The sequence below is a fragment of the Pongo abelii genome, chromosome 19 (genome assembly GCF_028885655.2).
Source record: "Pongo abelii isolate AG06213 chromosome 19, NHGRI_mPonAbe1-v2.0_pri, whole genome shotgun sequence".
NCBI classification, from domain to species: domain Eukaryota; kingdom Metazoa; phylum Chordata; class Mammalia; order Primates; family Hominidae; genus Pongo; species Pongo abelii.
Window position 1 is genome coordinate 43,035,058 of NC_072004.2, and position 21,204 is coordinate 43,056,261.

Below are 21,204 nucleotides of genomic sequence, written 5' to 3' on the forward strand. Positions count from 1 at the left end.
CCCAAATTTTAAAGTGTATGCCTTGAGGGAACAACATTTAATGAAATGTAAATGTCAGCAGAAATAGCTAGCTTCCTCTGGACACTTGTGTGGGCATCAGCTTTTCTCTTCAAGTATGGCCTGTCTTTTGCAGGAAGATAGCTATATTGAAGGATATTAAAGAGATGGAAGGAGAAAATTCACAGGGTCCCTCAACTTTAATCCCTTATCCTCCTTCATCTTGGCTACTGACTCAAACACCACTAATGCCACAAAGTACATAAAAAGGTACAAGGACTGCTGGTTTTCTCATGCAAAGCCTCAGTGAGAGTGTTAACAAGGAAACAAATGAAGTGCCAGAACATTACAAATGCCCCATTGAGAAACTTAGCTAGTTGCGTCACTTCCACAGGCAAACAATCCTTTTAAACTGGCTGACTGTGCTCCCAAGTTTTATCGTCTTCTATGTAGAGCTGGCTGGTGGCATCTTCCCAGTAAAGGACACCTGGATATGAGTGTTACTAGTTAGTACAGGGAAAAAAAGATGCAGGGAGGGTAGAGCACGGACAGTTATACCAGGTGTTTGCCTCTGCTAACTTTTCTACAAGCTGAGCCTCAGTCTCAAGGGCCTGATCTATCACTAGCCTGGTTTGGCTATTCTTGCAATTCTGGCTTCTCTACAAAGAAAGATGGGCTGGGGTGCAAACATTTTAAAACCGGGCTTCATTAATTCACCTCATGATAGATGCTAGAGCCCACCTGTTTTGGAAACGGGACAAAATTCTGGCCTCAACAGTAATTTTCTCACACTCTTGGGAACATTCCATTGGAAGGAAGAACCAACAACTGCCAACTCTGTATTCTGGAAGAGTCTCAGAGGTATGGAAAACTGGGTACTATTCTATTGCCAAATTTTAGCAGACTATCAAGAAAAAGGAAATAGCCAGGTAACACACTTCTTGCAGACACAGCTCAGGAAGGTGGGCCAGTTTACAGTTTATATATATTGGACTTAAAATTCTATAAAGGCTCAGAAAACAAAAAATACTAACAATGTATTTAAAACCCAACAAAATCAAGAGAGCAGGTTTCTTTCTTTTCTTTTGAGATGGAATCTCACTCTGTCATCCAGGTTGGAGTGCAGTGGCACAATCTCAGCTTACTGCAACCTCCACCTCCCGGCTCAACTGATTCTTCTGCCTCAGCCTCCTGAGTGGCTGGGATTACAGGCAGGTGCCACCACACCCGGCTAATTTTTGTATTTTTAGTAGAGATGGGGTTTCACCATGTTGGTCAGGCTGGTCTTGAACTCCTGACCTTGTGATCCATCCACCTCAGCCTCCCAAAGTGCTAGGATTACAGGTATGAACCACCACACCCGGCCTGAGAGCAGGTTTCTACTTAAGACCCAGCAGTTTTTTCCTAAGGAGAGACTTCGGTTTAATTTACCCTTCCCTGTCAGGGTCTATAGAAACAGGAAAAAGGGAGAATAATATTATTTGGGCCATGCCTGCATAGGGATTATACCCCCCTACTTTTACCCTTACCCTTTCCCATCCCCCAATTCTACTCATAAACATCAAAGCTCCCCACCCTACAGGACTGAAGTAATCTCCTGGGCATGCTGTCAAACTGTGCTGTCATGGTCTGATGCCACAGCTAAGTGCTGACTTGGGCTTCCAAAGCCTTCCAGTTATACCCACCAGTGACCTATTTATGAGTTGAACATACTTCTCCAGAGCCATGATTTTCCCCTTTGGTCCACTTTTCTTTCAGATGGTCCCTAACCAAAGAACGATCACCCTAAAGGTCTGCATGTGTACACACAAACGGTGAGCGCTAAGGAGAGCCCTCAAAGAAAGGCAGCAAGCATATAAACCTTGGACATGTGTTATTTGCTATAACAAACAAAATGGAGATACTTTTCTTAACATAGAGCTTACTTCAACACCAACAAACTGCAGCCCGCAGTCAGATGCCTGATATCATAGAATTAGGCATTTCCTTTGGTATGACAGTTTACTAAGTTAAAATGGTTAAGTGTCACCCATGCCAGGCAAAACCACAAGGACCACAAAGGAGGGATACAGCAAAACAAAAATGACAAAGCAAAACAATGTTTATTAAAAAGCCAAAATTACTGACAACTCTCCCTACATTTTAGATGATGCTTTTGCAAAAAATGGCAAATAAGATCAAGGAAAGTTAAATATAGCCAACCTATGTATAGAACTATGACAAGTTACAGGTTTAGACACATTTAATGAGATTAATGGAGTATAATTTTCATAATTATAATGTATTCTGACCAGTAATTGATGACTGCTAATTGAAAAAGTTCACTGTAGAGTTTTCCTCTAAAGCTGAGAATCAGCAGAACTATGATGGTTTAGTGAACGTGGGAATTAACAAGCACTCAGCTCATCACAGGAGCCTAGGGGTAGTGGAAAGAAAAGCAAGAGTAGGTCATCATTGCCTCATTTCATAATGCAGAGGCTTCTTTAAACTCACTTGAAGCTCTGTGCATTTCATTAGTTTCTCTGCTCTGTTCTCTGCACAAATGCAGACAGGAGAAAAATAATATTCAACATCCCTCTGAGGACCATAGCTGAGTAAAAAAGGTGCTTGTGCTGCCACAAACTGGGGTCCACCTGGAACTCAAGCTTGCTAGTAATTCTGAGAGGTTCCCCTATCCCTGCCTGGCTTGGAGGTAAAGTGATGTCTTTGGGCTACCATTAAATTCAAACCCTGCAGAGAGTCCTCTTTTGCTCACTCAAGCTTATTTCAAAAAGAGCCTCACGCAGAGAGCCCAGATCAGTGGGTAAGACTGACGCTACATTCAGGCACGGAGTTTCTCCCTGCCCTGCTGTTATTCTATATGTCTTTTGTCCTGTCAAGGCTGAGAAACATTTCTTGGGAGATATCCTGTAAAATTCGTCAGAAAACAGGGGAGAGGCAAAAATTAAACACCAAAGTCACTAACTTAAAAGAAAGCAAATGTAATTAGGGGAAAAGAAATTTTCACCTTGTGTTTGTGTTAACAAAGGTATCATCCACTTGGAATAACCCAGATATCATTTTTGTTCCCCAACTACTGTTTACCTTTGCATGTCTCTCATCTGTAATACCACTAGGAATTACACGGCAGTGAGAAGAGGAAATGGGTCAGGCTCCCGCTTTCAAGTAGTTTAGTGAGCATTTATGTAGTACGATTATAGCAAAAGGGAAAGTAGGCAGCAGAGCAAAAGGGACTCACTCTTTGAGTGAGCAAGTCAAGTTTTTCATTACTTTGAAAATTGCATCAACCTGCAAGGTACACTTGTAATTTACTTATTGTGAATTCCACAACAGCTCTACGTAGTAGTCAAGTTCCTTCTTGCTGATGGGTCAACTCATGGATTCCTCCTTTTATTAGTGTCTATTGTATGTCTCAGCTTTTGCCTCACACAAAATGTGCTAAAACCTCATCTTTGTTCTTATTTGCTGAGACTTAGATTTAGGAATAACCTTAGGCTTAAAGGATAAGGATTTTGATATCTGGAAATGGCAGGCAGAAAAAGGAGTCACATTCTCATTCTTCTTAACCGTTCTCAAGTCCTGGGAAAAGCAGTCAGCTAGTGACCTGTGCATGCGTCCTGGGCATGGTGACAAATCTGCAATACCAAAGTGCCTTTCTGAAATTTGGTCTAGGACTTGCACTGAATACAATGTCCTCCTCTTTCAGGAAACTGGCAGGGGGACAGCCGTGCTCCTGTCCTGTGTTCTCTTGGGAGGCACGCATTATGCAGAGGTTCTCTTCTAAGTGTCACTCATTGAATGGCAATGCAGCTGGCCATGTTGTACTCCCTGGGGCCTCTAAGTCAAAGGAGGAGCCCAGTGGAGGGGGGAAAACAGACCTTTTTTTTTTTTTTCTCTGTTCTGGTGACTTAAAACGCTGGCACCTTAAAACTTGAATGAATTTCCAGGAGCTTGTGCTGCATTAATATATAAGGGCTACCATAAACCCAAACGGAATCTTTTATCAGGGTGGCCTACTTAACTGTATACCCAAGGAATTGTCTCTGTGTTGGGGTTGGGACAAGAAAGTTGAGAGATGGATTTCAGTATGCTTACCTATTATCAAAAGCCCAGAGTATTAATCTATTTTCTATTACTCTTCGCTTGTTGGAGAAAAGATGCACCCATTTCTGTTCAAGAAGCAGGACATCTGCATTTTTAGGTAGCAAAAATCCTCTTGGGAGGATCAAAGCAGACGGTTTCTTTTTATGAGCCTTATAAAACTGTCCAGTAAATATTCTCTGCTCTCTCTTTATTTACTGTTATCTGGGCTTATATAAAGATACAAATAAACAGGTGAGTTTGCTGCAATATACAAACAACTTTTTGTTCTTGTTAACTGGGCTCAAAAGACAGCACATTTTAATTGACCTGAAGTTCTGAAGTTATTTCCACCACAACCAATAAAACTGAGACAATTAAAATCTTTTTTTTTTTTTTTTTTTTGAGATGGAGTTTCACTCTTGGTGCCCAGGCTAGAGTGCAATGGCATGATCTTGGCTCACTGCAACCTCCACCTCCCAGGTTCAAGCGATTTTCCTGCCTCAGCCTCCCAAGTACTTGGGACTCCCAAGTAGCGTGCATCACCACGCCCGGCTAATTTTATATTTTTAGTAGAGGTGGGGTTTCACCATGTTGGTCAGGCTGGTCTTGAACTCCTGACCTCAAGTGATCCACCTGCCTCGGCTCCCCAAAGTGTTGGGATTACAGGTGTGAGTCACTGCCCTCAGCCAGCATCTTCTTTCTTAAACTAGGGTCCTCCAAGTATGAGAAGTGCTCAAACACAGAAATTTTCTGTTGTGGCTTGTGGGTGACAGGTGATCATCCTATCTAAAGGCAGATGGTGGATTTTTTGTACTTCCTCTAAGGCAACAATACAGCTTTAGACTTCTTTGCTAGGAAGGGACATCCAGAAAAGTTGAAACAACAACATACCAAATCACATTGTAAGGTTCTCTTCACTGGGATGTACTATCCTAACTGGAGCTCACAGAAGAAACTCTTCATTTACTGACATTACAGAGGTAATACAGGCATAGATATTAAAGTGTGCTTAAATCAACCATCTTTTGCTAAGTTAAGACTAAAAAATAAAAAATAGAGGCTGAGGCAGGAGGATCGGTTGAGGCCAGGACAGGAGTTTGAGAACAGCCTGGGTAACACAGTGAGACCCTATCTCTACAAAAAAAAGAAAAAAATTAGCCGGGTGTAGTGGCAAATGCCTGTAGTCCCAGCTACTCAGGAGGCTGAGGTGGGAGGATTGCTTGAGACTAGGAGTTCGAGGTTACTGTGAGTTATGACTGTGCCACTGCCCTCCAGCCTGGGAGACACAGCAAGACTCTGCCTCTAAAAATAAATAAATAGGCTGGGTGCAGTGGCTCACACCTGTAATCTCAGCACTTTGCGAGGCCAAGGAGGGCAGATCACGAGGTCAGGAGTTTGAGACCAGCCTGACCAACATGGTGAAACCCCATCTCAACAAAAAATACAAAAATTAGCCGGGTGTGGTGGCAGGCGCCTGTAATCCCAGCTACTTGGGAGGCTGAGGCAGGAGAACCGCTTGAACCTGGGAGGTGAAGGCTGCAGTGAGCTGAGATCACACCACTGTACTCCAGCCTCGGTGACAGAGGGAGACTCTGTTCCAAAAAAATAATAAGTAAAATAAAATAAATAAATAAATAAAAGATGGGGGAAGGGTAAAGACAACCCACAAAATGGAAGAATACTTGCAAATCATATATGCGACAAGGAACTTATACTTACAACATATAAAGAACTCTCATAACTCAATTAAAAAACCAAATAACTCAATTTAAAATGGACAAAAATCTGAGTAGAGATCTCCAAGTAAATATACAAATGGCAAATAACCGCTTGAAAAAAAGTTTAACATCACTAACCTTCAGGGAAATCTGATTCAAAACCACAGTGTGATACCACTTCACGCTCACTAGGATGGCTTTAATCAAGAAGGCAGAAAATAACAAGTGTTGTCAAGGAAGTGGAGAAATTAGAACCCTCCCACACTACTGGTGGGAAAGTAAAATAATGCAGCTTCTTTGGAAAACAGGCAGTTCCTCCAAAGGTTAAGAGTTACCATAAGACCCAGCAATTCTGCCTCAAGGTGTACATCCAAAAGAAATGAAAACTTGCACATAAAAACTTGCACCCTGGCTGGCGCGGTGGCTCACACCTGTAATCCCAGCACTTTGGGAGGCTGAAGTAGGCAGATCACTTGAGGTCAGGAGTATGAGACCAGTCTGACCAACATGGTGAAACCCCGTTTCTACTAAAATTACAAAAATTAGTCGGGCGTGGTGGCGGACATCTGTAATCCCAGCTACCCGGGAGGCTGAGGCAGGAGAATCACTTGAACCTGGGAGGTGGAGGCTGCAGTGAGCCGAGATCACTCTACTGCACTTCAGCCTGGGCAACGAAGCTAGACTCTGTCTCAAAAAACAAACGAACAAACAAACAAACAAAACCAAAACTAACAACAAAGAAAACTGGCACCCAAATGTTCACAACATTATTTACAACACCAAAAAGTAGAAACTACCCAAGTGTCTACCAACTAATGAACTAATAAATAAAATGTACACCCATACAATGGAATATTGTTTAGCCATTAAAAAGCAATGTAAGTATTGATAAATGCTACAACCAGGATGAACCTTGGAAAGATTCACTGAGCTCCTCTGAGTAATTTTAGGTATCACTTGTACTTTCACTCAGGTTAGCAAAAACCAGTGTTTTATTCAACACATTAATAGTGACTAGTTGAATTCCTTTTAAATTAAGATTAGACAATTTATTGAACATTACTGATTTAGCTTTCAAAAATACTCCTGGAGGCATACTTGACCAAGAACTTACAACAGACCAACATGAATCCCATCTCCAGATTCAAATCAGTACCTAAATATTCCTTTGAACCTTTATATCTATTAAAAATACACAAGTCACTTACAAAGGCCAAAACTGTCCTAATATATTATTAGTGGAGCTATATGTAAAGCACTTAGTGAGCCTTAAGGAACAGCAGCAGATTGATGAGATTATAACTGCATCCTACCTTTTACTGAATATGGTAATTACTTTTGGGACAGGCCTTAAGTGAAAAATTTCCCATAACAGTACTACTAAGTACTTGACTTACTTTACACAAAAACTGTCATCTTTCAAGAGTATAACCTCCTTTTCCACTTTAAATACTTCTGACACTTGCACTCATTTCATAAGAATTAGCCCCTAAGCCCTACATTAAGCATGCATCTGAACCTGAGTTAAAATTGAACATTACCGTATCTTCCATATTTAGGTGGACCATTAAGACAACATGACACGTAAGGCAGGAGAATCACTTGAACCTGGAAGGCGGAGATTGCAGTGAACTGAGATCACACCAATGCACTCTAGCCTGGGCAACAGAGTGAGACTGTCTCAAAAAAGAAAAAAAACAAAGACAATACGACATACCTAGATTCTAATTCAACACAGAAAATGCAAAACAAATAAATAAATAAAATAAACATAAAACCAAATTAGGTTTGTTTACTGTAGGATCATTTTACTACGGATAGGGCCGGGTGAAGGGAAGGAATCTAGACGTTGTCACCTCCAGTTCGTCAGTGCTAGGCTTCTAAGCACTTACAATGTCAAAAACAACATACTGACAAGATAATGTTAAAATTAATATATTTTAATCTGTCAATTGCCTGATACTATTCTAATGAGGAGCTAAACACAACAAAATCAGAAAAACCACCTCCTTAAAAGTTCAAACAGGTTGGGCATGGCAGCTCACTCCTGTAATCTCAACACTTTGGGAGGCCAAGGCGAGAGGACTGCTTGACCTGCCTGGGCAGCATAGTGAGACCCTGTTTCTACAAAAAAATTTTAAAAATTAGCCCAGCATGGTGGAACGTTCCTGTGGTCCCACTGCTTGGGAGGCTTAGGTGGGAGGATCACTTGAGCCCAGAGTTTGAGGCTGCAGGGAGCTAGGATCAAGCCTTGGAGACCCTGTATCCAAAAACAAACAAACAACCCCACTTCAAACATTAAACATTTTCTGCAAGGCAGTTTTCTACTCTATGTGTGAAACCTTTGTTACGACTCACTGAAAATATGCAAAACTCCAAGCTGAGCTTAGTTTTGCCTGTGCACAGAGACCTTTTTACTCTCATTCTTCGAAAACCTCATTTTGGATCTCGCTGCCAACACCAGAGAGAGGAAAGCTAGCCAACAATTCCAAATATAACACGCGGAGGCAAATGCTACAGAAATCTGTCTGACGGGAAGGGACCACGCTGAGGTCTGCCGAGGTAGATGCACTTCTCTACCAGACCATTTTGGTCCCTGTCTGTTTGGAGCAAAATGCCATGAGAAGGTAATCACAGGAAACCGGTCAGTTTTATCATCCTGATTACTGATGCCCCATGGTATTCACTCTGTCAATGACAACAATCCTACCGATCTCAAACAGAAAGATGGGTCAGCGGCAACTAAAGCTGTACTGGTTATTTTAATTTTTAACAGATTTTTTTGGGATCAGTCCAGAGACCTTTCAGAAAGCTCAACTCATGGCATGATAATGATGATGAAGTCAGACTCACCAAGGGACACTTAAAAACATATCTTTCCATGGCCGGGTGTGGTGGCTCACGCCTGTAATCCCAGCTCTTTGGGAGGCCGAGGCGGGTGGATCACGAGGTCAGGAGTTCGAGACCAGCCTGACCAACATGGTGAAACCCTGTCTCTACTAAAAATACAAAAAAATTAGCCAGGCCTGGTGGCGTGCGCCTGTAATCCCAGCTACTCAGGAGGCTGAGAAAGGAGAATCGCTTGAGCCCGGGAGGCGTTGCAGTGAGCTGAGATTGCACTACTGCACTCCAGCCTGGGCTACAGAGCAAGACTCCATCTCAAAAAAACAAAAACAAAAACACCACACACGCATCTCTTTCCAATTCTTTAGGGACAGGTTTAGTAACCCCTACTATCACTCTGAATAATTGATAAACCAGTTGAACTTGGATAAAATGATTACACTATCACTTAATCAAAAAGACATCAGTTCTTCAAGTTTAATTCTTTGGTGAGGTCATGGTACTGAGCACAAGACAATTCATTCCTTCACCCAGAGAATCATTACAGAAAACCCAGAAATAGGTTCCCAGTCTAATTGGGAAGAGATGATGTGCCTCATACAAAGCATTGGCTCCTGAGAAAAGACAGAACAATTAAAACAGCTTATTTGACTAGTCATTTCCTTACTATTTATCTTAGAAAGATCTCCTGTGGTTTATAGCTGTGTTACCAAGCCCAGGAGGTAAAGTTTGCCTAGAACCACTTCTGGAACACTTGTACTGGATTCCGTTCACAGTGAGGCAGACTGGCAAGGAATACTAGAGACTGAAAAAAGACTTATCCCACAGAGCTTTGGATGGAGAACCACAGCAGCACTGCAATTAAGATCTACAGCATTTGCAAAATTTAAATTTCACTTTTTCTTTAAATTTTGTAGAGATGGAGTCTTGCTATGTTGCCCAGATTGGTCTTGAACTCCTGGCCTCAGGCGATCCTCCCACCTTGGCCCCTTTAAGTGCTGGGATTACAGGCATGAGCCATCATACTCGGCTTCAACCTTACTCTTGTACTTACCGTATGTAAGGAAAATTATCATTATCATGCCTACCTAAATAATTCAGTCTTAGCCAGTTTAAAAGGGAAGCAAGAAGAAATATAACCTTACTCTCATATGATAAAAGTAAGCAGTAATAGGACAATTTTTTTTTTTCTTCCTGAGATGGGGTCTTACTCTGTCACCTAGGCTGGAGTGCAGTGGTGTGATCTCGGCTCACTGCAACCTCCGCTGCCTGGGTTCAAGTGATTCTCCTGCCTCAGCCTCCCGAGTAGCTGGAACTACAGGCTCGTGCCACCACACCCGGCTAATTTTGTATTTTTAGTAGAGACGGGGTTTCACTATGTTGGCCAGGCTGGTCTCGAACTCCTGACCTCGTGATCCACCCTCCTTGGCCTCCCAAAGTGCTGAGATTACAGGTGTGAGCCACAGCACCCAGCTGGGACAAATTCATGAAAACATATTCAAGAATAAAAATGTTCTGAGACATTAACTACTTGATCTAACTACTCTGATTGAGTTAATAAAATACTTCACTCTCCAGCCTGGCCAATGTGGTAAAACCCCGTCTCTACTAAAAATACAAAAATTAGCTGGGTGTGGTGGTGGGCACCTGTAATCCCAGCTACTTGGGAGGCTGAGGCAGAAGAATCCGTTGAACCTGGGAGATGGAGGTTGCAATGAGCCGAGACTGCACCACTGCACTCCAGCCTGGGTGACAAAGTGAAGACGCCTGTCTCAGAAAAAAAAAAAAAAAAAAAAAAAAAAAACAAACCAAAAAACTTCACTCTTGGTGGAAAGAGTGTGGCTTCAGACGCAGAAAAGTGGGATAAGCCTCACTAAATGAAATTCGTCTAGGGCATTCCTACTTAAAAGACTTCCTGCCTTTGCACCAATATCTACAATGCTTTCTGATTTAGATAATAACTCAGATAAGTCAATGGTACATTCAGTATTGACATCTTCAAAGGGAGAATTGGAGATGTGAAACAAGCACTACTTCATTTACTACTATTCACAAATCTCTGATTACCAGTTCCTATTCAATGCCTCAAGAAAAAAAAAATTCAATGAAATGCACAGTCTAGGCAAGTCTGAATCTCACCAACAGCTAGAGTCCCTCCTTCTCTCTCCTTTCATCTAAAGTGGAAACTGTTAATTGTTACAACTTGACAAGACTTTAGACTCATCTAATTAAAAAATTCAGAGGTTAGATTTTAGAGTTTAAAAGCCCAATCTCAGCCAAAACAGACAGCACACTTTTCCCATACCTGAGGTTTCTAATAAACAATTTCAGCTTTATCAAATAAGTGAGCTTATCAAATTCTCACTCAACATGCATGTCAACAATCATGGTTAACACCAATTTCATCCTAGGAGTAGGACGTAAGCCCACATTTTAAATCAAGAAGTCTACAACTCAGTCCTGGTATACATACCAAACACACACACTAAAAAAATGTAAGCAACTGGGAATAACTGGTAAGCAACACAACGTATATTCAGGCACAAATTTCTCCTAAGAACAGCAAAGGAAATGTGACCAGAAATATCTTCTCCAGGTGGATTACACCTTATAGGAAGTAAAGGCTAAAAACCACAGACCCTCAGTCACTTCATAATAAAAATTTTAAAGCCAGCAGCAAAACTTCCTCTATGATAATCATTTTTGTCCCAGCAATTTTACAAGCTGGGATGGGGTGCCCTCCTGGGCAAAAGTATCTTGGGAATGGTAATGGGAGCTTCCTACATAACTTCTGACCACAGACTTAATTTGCTCAGTATCAGTCATCTGTCTAATAAGTGTTCCCAAACCTACAATTAGTACAAATATACAGTAGACACTACTCCACAAACCGAGAGATGGAACGTGAATGGAACTGTTGAGAGACCTTCGGTGAAATTTCACTTAAAACAAAATAAAACAAAAACAGAGGGCTAAAAAAGGCAACATCAAAAAACTGGTGGGAACACAGAAACAGCCCCCTCTTCCTCTCTCCAACCCCTGCCTCAGTCAACTGTTGCAGAACAACAGAACGAGACCCAGTAGAACAAGACGAAATCTGGGTTTGCTGCCGCAGATGTGGGATTTCTGTGGAGGGCAGAGGTGATTTCGGCCGGCAGAAGATGGAGTTTAAACTCTTCTTTGCCGGATTGTTCTGGGCTGAGCCGCTGAGGAGGATCACGCAGCGGGCGATCAACCCAGGTCCCTCCCTCTCGATTCGGTCTCTCCCCTCCCCTCACGTCCAGTAAGGGGGAAAAAAGCGTACGGCTTTCCAGCTCAGTTCCTTAAAAATGCCTTTCCAGTGCCACCGCACACAATCCTCCCCTGGCAGCAAAGAATTTTGCAGCGAAGGGCTCGCCGATCCAGAGCGGAGAAATGAAATCGGCGCCCAAGGGCAATTTTAATTGTCTAACCCGGCCCGATTTCCTAAGAGGCAGCGGCGCCGGGAGGGAGGAGGGAAGAGGGAGGAAGGAGGCAGGCAGCTCTGAGAGGCAACAGGGGGCAAGCGGAGGCAGAGAAAGGGGACCAAAGCGGCGAGATCCCAGCCTGGGCCCCCGAGGAGCTTCTGCAGAAAGGACTCTGGGGCTGTCCCCACCGTTCCCCGAGAGACGTTTGCAAATCATATATGCAGCCAAAATGGCGCTGAGAATAAAAATATAATTTAAAGGCAGGTCGCCATATTGTAAACAGAGAGGCAAAGAAGAGGCGGACTCGAGAGACACCCTCCATGATTTCTTCTACAGCCACAAGCGCCCGGTTGCCGGGGTCTGGACCAAGGCGACTCAGGTGGCCGAGGGCTCCACGCACCCACCCCGAGGAGAGCCCGGCCGGGCAGGAGCCCCGAGGGCAGCGGGCGCGCGGGCAGACAAGCGGCACTGGGCCTGGAGCTCCTCCCCTTCCTCCCCCGCCACCGCCGGCTGTCCCCGGCCGGCACTGTCCCGGCTCCCCAGCGACTTCTAATCTCATATCGGGTTCTCTTCACTCCTCCCAACCCCCACCTCGGGGTCCGGACCCACCGCTGCTCCTCCCCCCTAAACTGCCAGAACCCGGCGGACACCTGGGGGCGGGGAGGTGCTCGCCCTGGCAGCTGCAGAAAGTCAACTAGCGGCTGCAAGCGCCCGTTATTTCGGCAGGCAGGGGCAGGCCGGGTGAAGGAATGCGCAGAGAAGGGTCCGCCAAGAAGCTCCAAAAGGGTCCCCAGACCTTACCAGCACTGGAGGTGGAAGGCAGCCGGGCAGTGGTCGCAGCACAGGAGATCTCCACCTTCCTTGCAGCTATCGCAGCTGTCGTGGTTGGTGGCCCTGCCGCTTCTCCGGGGCTCCTTCTCAGGCTTCCGACTCCGCTTTTCTGCCTCGTCCGTCTTGGGGGGAGCCAGAAGAGCTTGGATTTGCTGCACGCACATACAAACGGCGTGTGTGCACACTCGGAGCTCCCGGGCGGTCCGTCGCCCCCCCGGCGCGGCTTCTCCGTCACCCACCCCTCTCCCCCCTTTTGTCCTTCTTCCTCCCATCCAGGCTGCTCCTAGAATCTCTCAGCCCCCGGAACCAGGGGGAGCCCACCCTAACCGCGTTCCTGCAGCACAACAACGAGAACAGCTTCTTCCAAATGGGGAGGTTCAAGGGTAGGGGGATGGGAAGAGGGTGCGCGGTTCCCTTCTTGCCACTTCCTTGTATGGACAGTGGGGGACTCCAAAGACCGGCTCGGGAGAGGCCCGAAGCCCGGTACCCGGACGTGCTGGGGGAAACACAAAGGGGCCAACAAGAAGGGGGTGGGGAGGCCTGCCGGTGCAACGAGATGGAGTAGGCTGGCGCCTTGGGAGAGCGAATCGAGGGCGGCGGGTAGGTGAAACTGCTGCAAACGTCCTCGGAGGCTGAGCTCAGCCCCCTAAATTGCAAAGAGGGGAGGGAGAGGCTAGGTGAGGAAGAATCCCCCTCCCTTGGCCCTCTAGGCGCTTCGAGTTTAGGACCGGCTTTGTGGGGCGGAGGGCGGAGGTTCCCTCCCGGCGCTGGGGGAAGGAGATGAGGAGGGCCACTCTTACCTCCATCAGCCCCCCTGATGTGTCCAAGTCGTACACGATCGTCTTGGTCTCCATTTTCTCCCACATTCATCCACCTCCCGGGCTGGGTGCTCTCTGCTCCGGCCCCCCCAACCCCGGGGGGAGGGGGGAGGTGAGGGGAGGGGGCGCTCCTGACCCCGGCCCCGCTTTTTTCCCAGCGCGGGTCCCGACTTCCTCGCCCTGGCTCCCCCCCACCCCCCGGCCCCCAGTCCCCGGGACGACAGCGTCCTCCCGACGGGCCGCGAGGGGGGAGCGGCCCCTCAGTCCCGGCCGGGCTGCTGGCTGCACAGTGGGTCCCGGCTCCGGGGGTCAGGCCTCGGCGGGGCCTAGTCCCACAGGCTAAAGCCGGCACTGGCGACCGCCGGTCCGGCCGGGAAGGCTGGCGGGCGCTGCCATCCCGGGGCTGGGGGTATCGGAGGGGGGGGGTGAGAGGTTAGGTGAGGTTGTGGTACGTGAGGTGACTGGGGGGAGGGTGATGGGGGGTGGTCCCCGGGCTCCGCCTCTCGCCGCCGCCGCCGTCTGCGTCCCGGCTGCCGCGCACTTGGCGCAAACTTACCGCGAGCGCCCGCAAAGCCACCCGCGCAGGCGCCCCGGGATCGGCGCTCGCCGCGCGCAACCGCAGTGACAGCCGGCGGCCTGGCTCCCGCGCAGCCGCAGTGAGGGAGTACCCCCCAGCGCGCAGCCGCGCTGGCATTCGTCTGGAGGACCGAAGCCCCACCTTTCTGCCCTGCGCCAGCGCACTGAGACAAAAGGGCGGGACCTGAGGTCTCGCGCAGGCGCTTGAGAAAGCTTGTAGGGGTCAAGGCGCAGCCGCAGGAAGCTAGGGACTTTTCATCCATTGGTGTTTGTGTGCAAACTAAGAAGACTCTGTTCTGCGCAGGCGTGTTGGTGGTGCTCCCCTCCCACTCCATAACACAGACGCCTCCCGCGCAGGCGTATTGCCTTCCGCAGGCCCTCACAAGAAAGCTGCTCCTTTCGCCATTTTGGTAATGGGATATGGGCTATCATGCCCTTGGAGTCCTCAGGCATGAACACAAACGAGCAAGGTGTGGTGTTGGATGGAGCTGGTCGCCTGTCGGTGACAGCAGTATTCCTAGGGATGTTGTACTGGACCGTTTGGTTCTAGCATCAGGTGTGGCTGGACCAGGCCACCATATTGGTAAAGAGAAAAGCCATTTGAGACAGAAAATGACGCTTTTGGAGGCGTGTTGTATGACTGTGGTTCCTAATTCTCTCCCGCTCCTGACAGTTAATTTTATCAGTTAATTGTATCCTGAGCATCCCTGCCTTGCGTGGTGGTGGCACTGGAGAGTTCCGCCTGCCCGTTACCACCCTCTCTTCACCACTGTCCCTGAGATCTGCTCTTCAAGAGGAAGCCTAAAGTGGAGAGTTTGTAATCCTGACAACGCCCAGCTACCTGCATACCCCGGACTCCAACTCCCAGTTTGCAATGCCAAAGGGTCTAAAGGGCGAACGGGGGCGCATTGCATCCTGGGAGCAACAATCGCGATAGGTCTGATGGATTGTGGGAGCTGTAGTTCCATGTGCGTGCGATGCACTCTATGGTAGGATAGACCGGGGGAAAGAGTCATTTGCCGGCCAGGAAGGGATACTTTTGAGAGCGTTAGTGCTGCATGCCGGGATTTGTAGTCTGAGGGCCCGCCTCGCATTCTGGGCGGGGATTCATGCTCCTTTTCAGGGCGCCCGCTCCTCCCCTTGGTATCGCCGTCAGAGATGGGCGGTTGGTTATTGCTGCCTGATGGTGGATGAAGCAGTGTAGAAGAGAACTGTATCGTTGTTCTTGACACTAGGGGTTTAGTTGGAATTGTCGCTTCGTAGCTGTGCTCGGCCCACTTTTAATGTTAAGGGACACTTAGCATTCTCAGAGTCGTAAAACTAGAAAGGGTTTAGAGACCATCTGATTTAATCCCCTCGTTTCCAGATGCACAGGGAGGCGCAGTGATTTGCCTAGGTCACATAGTGCATTTATGGCAGACCTAAGAATTAGATTTCTTGATTTTCAAGCCAGACACTGTCCATTACACCATGTCGACTGTGTCTAAGGAATTACTATGCTTGCTTTGGGGACAGTAAGGAGGATGAGTTAGATAGAGTGCGGATGTCAGTGTATGGAGTCTTAGGTTTCTGTTTTCCTGACTTTTCGCTTTTCTGATGACCCTCTTGGTGCCTGGAAAGAATGATAAGGTCATGAATGGTGGGGTGGAGAATGTCATCTGAATTGGCTGCTTTCTGCTTTCTACCATCCTGAGCCAACAATAAACTTCAGGAGCTGTGGACCAGAGATGTGGCCCTCAGAGAGGGGAGGGCTGAGCTAGATTGTTTGTATGAAAGAGGCAAGATTTTCTATCTCCTATGGCTATGTTTTATGTCACAGGCTCTCAGAGCTTAGAACCTCATGTGCCCTCTCTCTTTGGCTTGTTTTCCTACTGCTCAGGGCCCAGCTGTGCTGCTGTGTCAACCTGAAGGCATTATGGAACAGGTAAGTAAGCCATTGGCGTCCATCCACTGGACAAGGCTTTGCTTTGATCAACACCATCAGTTGCAGCTGATAATAGGAACTATGGGCTAATGAGGGAAATAAGACTTGGCTCTGTTGACAGGAGCCAGGGAAACTTCACACATCTTCCTCTTGGAACTTGGAGGATGAGGTTAGGCCAGTGGGGCCAAGGAATGCTGCCACCTTGGAGAGCTCCCGCCCTGACAGTTGAGGGGGGATTGAGGGGCGAGCAGGTGGGATACAGACGCCTTTGGAAGTGACCTCTGGTGGCTAATCTAGGCACTGCACTCTGCATGGACAAGAGCTTCTCCATCCTTCAAGGTGGCTTGTGCTGGAGCCAGGGGTAGGCAGCATGAGTGGTCAAGACCTCCCTTTTGGAAGACTGTAGAAGCAGAAGGTGCTGTTGCTGCTATTATTTCTTTCATGGATTTTTCTCTACTGGTTTCTGAGCTCCCATAATTTCCTGTTGCCTGCCTCTTGCTGTTACTCTTGGAGAGCAGCAATGCAGGGCACACCTCTCAGCATGGAATGTGCATATTGGGGGCCAACGCTGGGCACTTTCCATCTTGGTAGGTGCTGGGGCCCATAGGGAAGGGGCAAACTTAAGCAGATCCTCCCAGCCACCTTTTTCCAGAGCCACGGTTAGGGCCTTTGCCTAACTTAGGATCCAAGCCCCTAAGCTGCATTACCACTGCTCCTGACAATCTAAGGGTTTTCTAAGACCAAGCCAGATTAGGGCTTCATGTTCCGGGGATCAGTCTCTGTTTCCTATTCTAATTTCCCAAGCCTTCCTTACTTAGAAATAAGGGGAAGGAGAGATGCATCAGACTTCCTGAGCCTAGTTAGCATTGAGAAGGGCATCAGTGGCATTGAGAAGGGATTTGGGAGTGTGCCAGCCTGTAGTTCTGGACCTGGCAAAGAGGAGGAAATAAGGCATTGGGTGGATGTGCAGTGGTGTTCCTGGGCTCCCACATCCCTGCAACACCAGCCACTGGGGCCTCTGATTTCGCCTGCTCTCTGTTGCACTGTCCCTTTTGGGACAGGGGACCCTGTTCAACTGCACGTAATAATTTCTTTTAAAATAAAATCTGAGCACTTTGGGTGGCTGAGGTGGGAGGATCACTTGAGCCCAGGAGTTGGAGACCAGCCTGGGCAACATAGTAAAACCCCGTCTCTACAATAATTTTTTTAAAAATTAGTCATGTGTGGTGGCCTGCGCCTGTAGTCTTAACTATTCAGGAGGCTGAGGTGGATCACTTGAGCCTTGGAGGTCGAGGCTGCAGAGAACCGTGATCCAGCCGCTGCACTCCACCCTGGATGACAGAATGAGACCCTATCTCAAAAACAGTAGTAATAAAATAAAATCTGAAGATGATTGATTGGTGGGTCTAGCATGCCTTCTGGTCCTGAAGTCCATATCCCATTTATGTCCCACCTCCTGTCCCTCCAAGAAAGCATCATTCACCTGGCCATTGCTTGTTTTTTTTTTTCCAAAAACACCATTTTAATAAGGAAACAACAGAAATAAAAGATTGTTCTCTGGCTGGAGCCCAGACCCCATATAATACATCACATGTACAAAGTGGCTTTCAGCCAGCTCCTGGGCGTCTCCCTGGGGCTCTCCTACCACCTGTTCCATGCCAAATTCCTGGGTCCTTGGACCTCTGCTCCTCTCCAGAATATGCCCACCCCCTCCCCTTATCCCATAACACAGTGGCCAAGAGGAGAGCCTGACAAGTGGCTGGAATTGGAGGAGGGACTATTAGGGTGAAGATGTTTGTAACAGCCAAATAAACATCGGAGGAAAGTCTCCCTCTCCTCAGGGTATAGGGTGGTCAGTGGAAAATGGCATGTCCTGCTTTGGTGTGGAGCATGAGTGCCCAGGGAAGCCCAACCTGAGGTGGGGGTAGGGTCCCCTGAACCCCTTAGGATCTCCTAGAATTACTGCCTCCACAGGGACAGGGCAGGAGGCAGAACTGTCCGGAACTTTAGAGAACTAGAGACCTCCCAAGAGGCTGATGTTGGCAGGCCAGGACTACCCAGAGGTCACCATTGAGAGGAGTTTTGGCCATTGGTGATGGCGCTGTGAGGAGTACCCTGGTGCAGTTCCCACCATGGTCAAGTTGATCCTGCTGCAGGTTGCCATGCCAGGGCGGGATGGTGGTCATATGGAGAAAGGTACTCCTGCTCTGCTCGTGTGTTCCAGGCTGATCCAAGGCATGAGGAGGCTCAGGATGCTGGCTGTTGATGCTTGTGCTCCAGCTGTGTTCTGCCCACAGGTAGATGCCCCCTGACATGGGCCCAATGAAGGGCCCCAAGTGGGCAATGACACCAAGAAAATAGGCCATGGTGGGCATCACAGGCGGGGAAGGGCACAACTTCTTGAGGGATTGGTGGCGTCTCCTCCTAGGTGGTATGTACAGGATGTGGAGGGACAGCAGGAAGCAAGGAGCCTTGCTGCTGGACTGTGGTGCAGGTCTGAGTTGACTTCCCTAGGCTGCCCCCACCTAGATGGAGACTTCATATTCTCTCGTCTCCTGCAAAGGAAAGAGACTGCTGGGAGTTGGAAACTTGTATTAGGTTTGCCAGGCCATAATTCACCTTCCCCAGGAAAAGGGAAAAAGTGAGAGGGCTTGGCAGGACCCTCAGGGTTATCTGCCCAAAGAAGCAAAGAACTGGGTCTTGGATAAGGTGGCAAGGCTGGCATGGTTACTTACTCCAGTCTCGTAAGTTGGATTGTCAAACGCTGACTCTATGGTAATGCGGTTGTAGGGGCGGGGGCGTGTGCGGGGCAGCTGCAGGGAGCTTTTTCCCTGGAGCCTGTGGGGCAGAGAAGCCTGCAAGTCAGGAGCACTGGGTAGGAGTGAGGTATGCAGGTATGCAGAGCAGAAAGAGAAGCCAGACTCACCTGGAGAAGTAGAAGTATACACCTCCTACCAACAACACCATCGCCACCAGTGGCAAGAAGATGGCAGCTGCAATGTGGGCAGCATCCAGGGTGCTGGAGGCAGCAGGTGCCTTGGCAACTGAAGATACAGAGGGTGGGACTGGAGCAGAGGTCTCTGTCACCTGGAGCCCATATTCTGTCACCTCTGCCAAAGGGCATCTGGCTACCAGCTCCCTCTAGCTGGCTGGGTGCAGGAAAGGAGCTTTTTATCCTGCTAGGCCCAAACCTCTCTCTTTCTCTGCCCTCCCTCCTTGGGAAGCCCATGACCTGGGAGCTGTGAGAACCAGGGCCAGGGAGACCATTTCTCTGGCCCTCAAGGGTGGAGACTCACCATCCAGGCTGCGACTGTTGTAGAACCCATCCAGAGAGGCTGGAACAAAAGGGGAGGGCCAAGGGCAGTGGGTGAGCCCAATGGGCCAAACCACTAAGGCAGGGAGAGGAGGTAGTGGGATGATCATGGGAAGGATTTGTCCAAGGAGAGGCCACTCCAACATTTGTCTTGGTGATGCCAGGTCAGAAGGATCTGGCAGAGACTGGGGAGACCAAGGGTAACATGAAGGTGGCATGGGCAGGTGGTTCTGGTTCTCAACATTGGACATCTTTGCCAGAGCAGCTCTATAGGCCAGGGAGGGTTTTGAGGGGTGACAGGGCACTCACCAGCCCTACAGATGGGTGGGGGGTCACTCCAATGCGAGGGGTGCCCAGGCACACACTTGATGCTGGCCTGGCCCTTCAGCACATAGCCAGGGGCACACGAGAAGTGGATGGTGGCCCCTGCTGGGTGTAGCCGCTTCTCAGGACTTCGGGCACCATTCTCAGGGGCACTGAGACCATGGCATGGCTTGAGCTGTTCCACTGCAAAGCAGGCAGAGCGCAGTGAGGGTGTCATGCCCTTGGCCTCCAGGGCAGCATCTTTTATCTCCAGCTAGAGGTTTTCCCTCCTACTCAATTGACACTTACAGAGACATTTAGGGGCCCGGTCACTCCACTTGGGGCTGCCAGCCTGGCGATCATGACAGGTGAGGATGGAGCTGCCCGTCAGCACAAAACCCTGGTCACAGATATATTGCACAGTGGCCCCCACGGGAAACTTGGGGCTGGATATGAGGCGTCGGCTGTGCTCCACATCTCCAGGATCATGGCAGGAAGTCACTATGGGTAGGGGATGATGGAGAGAAGTAGCCCAAGGAGAACTAAGCAGAGGCCAGTCCACCCTGGCTTTGTTCCAGGCCAGCTAACTTCTTCATGTCATATGGGTCTACCCACTATGTATCTGTCCCTACCATTATGCTGGTGTGTCCCCCCATTTGTCCCCTTCCCATCTATTAGGTTCGATAAACACTGATTGGCCATCTACCAGGAATGAAATACTTAGAGTACGTGGCTGATAACCCCACGAAAAGGTATCATCCCCATTTCACAGATGAGGAAACTGAGGCTATAAGAGGTGAAGGAACTTTGAGGATACTAGCTAATAACAGCTACAGTCTGGTTCGGAATCCAGGAGAGAGGTTTGGAGGTTGTGTTGGGAAGGGGAGCATGGGGAACAGGTATACTCACCCCTCTGGCATGAGGGCAGGTCCTCACTCCAAGTTAGGTCCCATTGGCACATGAGGACACTGGATCCGACCACCTGGTAGCCAGGGTAGCACTGGTAAGTGACCACGGTGCCATGCACTAGCTCAGGCTGCGATGGGCTCTTCCAGCCATTGGGGATCTCAGGCAACTCCGGACATGTGTCATTGCGGGGCACCTCTGGGGGCACAGAGGCACAAGATGCAGGCCCTCAGCCAGCACCAAAGTGACTGTCCCCCTCACCTTGAGGGCACTCTGGCTCCTGCTAGTTTGTCTTGGACCTAGACTGTCCTGGGCGGCCTCAGGGATCCATTCCTCCCTGCTCAAGGGCCCCTCCTTGACTGCCTCTGACATTGCTCTGTCTCCTAGATTCCAGGGTTACCATTTAAGCTTTGGCCTTACTTCCAAAAGCACCTTGACCAGTTCC

General features: G+C 48.3%; 3 protein-coding genes across 7 annotated transcripts in view; 1 reads left to right on the forward strand and 2 right to left on the reverse strand.

Moving 5' to 3' along the window:
* Positions 1-14,349, reverse strand: part of PHF12 (PHD finger protein 12) — a 45,894-nt gene extending 31,545 nt beyond the window's left edge. The window contains exons 1-2 of one of the 3 annotated variants that reach the window (XM_009251445.4): positions 13,720-14,349; positions 12,890-13,041 (exon numbers count right to left, since the gene is read on the reverse strand). In XM_009251445.4, coding sequence (XP_009249720.1) covers positions 12,890-13,041; positions 13,720-13,785 — 218 coding nt within the window. In that variant the 5' untranslated portion in view covers positions 13,786-14,349. Of the gene's footprint in view, positions 1-7,339; positions 11,787-12,889; positions 13,072-13,719 lie in introns of those variants that run through there. The other 2 variants (XM_002827190.5, XM_009251446.4) reach the window with 2 other exon arrangements.
* PIPOX (pipecolic acid and sarcosine oxidase) overlaps positions 13,071-21,204 on the forward strand; it is a 107,312-nt gene continuing 99,178 nt past the window's right edge. The window contains exon 1 of the mRNA XM_054535179.2: positions 13,071-13,519. The gene's annotated coding sequence lies outside the window, so the exon portion shown is untranslated. The remainder of the gene's footprint in view (positions 13,520-21,204) is intronic.
* The window catches only part of SEZ6 (seizure related 6 homolog), a 51,088-nt gene continuing 47,618 nt past the window's right edge, over positions 17,735-21,204 (reverse strand). The window contains exons 11-17 of one of the 3 annotated variants that reach the window (XM_024234866.3): positions 20,763-20,957; positions 20,163-20,354; positions 19,860-20,057; positions 19,534-19,572; positions 19,164-19,281; positions 18,973-19,075; positions 17,735-18,792 (exon numbers count right to left, since the gene is read on the reverse strand). In XM_024234866.3, coding sequence (XP_024090634.3) covers positions 18,763-18,792; positions 18,973-19,075; positions 19,164-19,281; positions 19,534-19,572; positions 19,860-20,057; positions 20,163-20,354; positions 20,763-20,957 — 875 coding nt within the window. In that variant the 3' untranslated portion in view covers positions 17,735-18,762. Of the gene's footprint in view, positions 19,076-19,163; positions 19,282-19,533; positions 19,573-19,859; positions 20,058-20,162; positions 20,355-20,762; positions 20,958-21,204 lie in introns of all 3 variants that reach the window. The other 2 variants (XM_024234865.3, XM_054536568.2) reach the window with 2 other exon arrangements.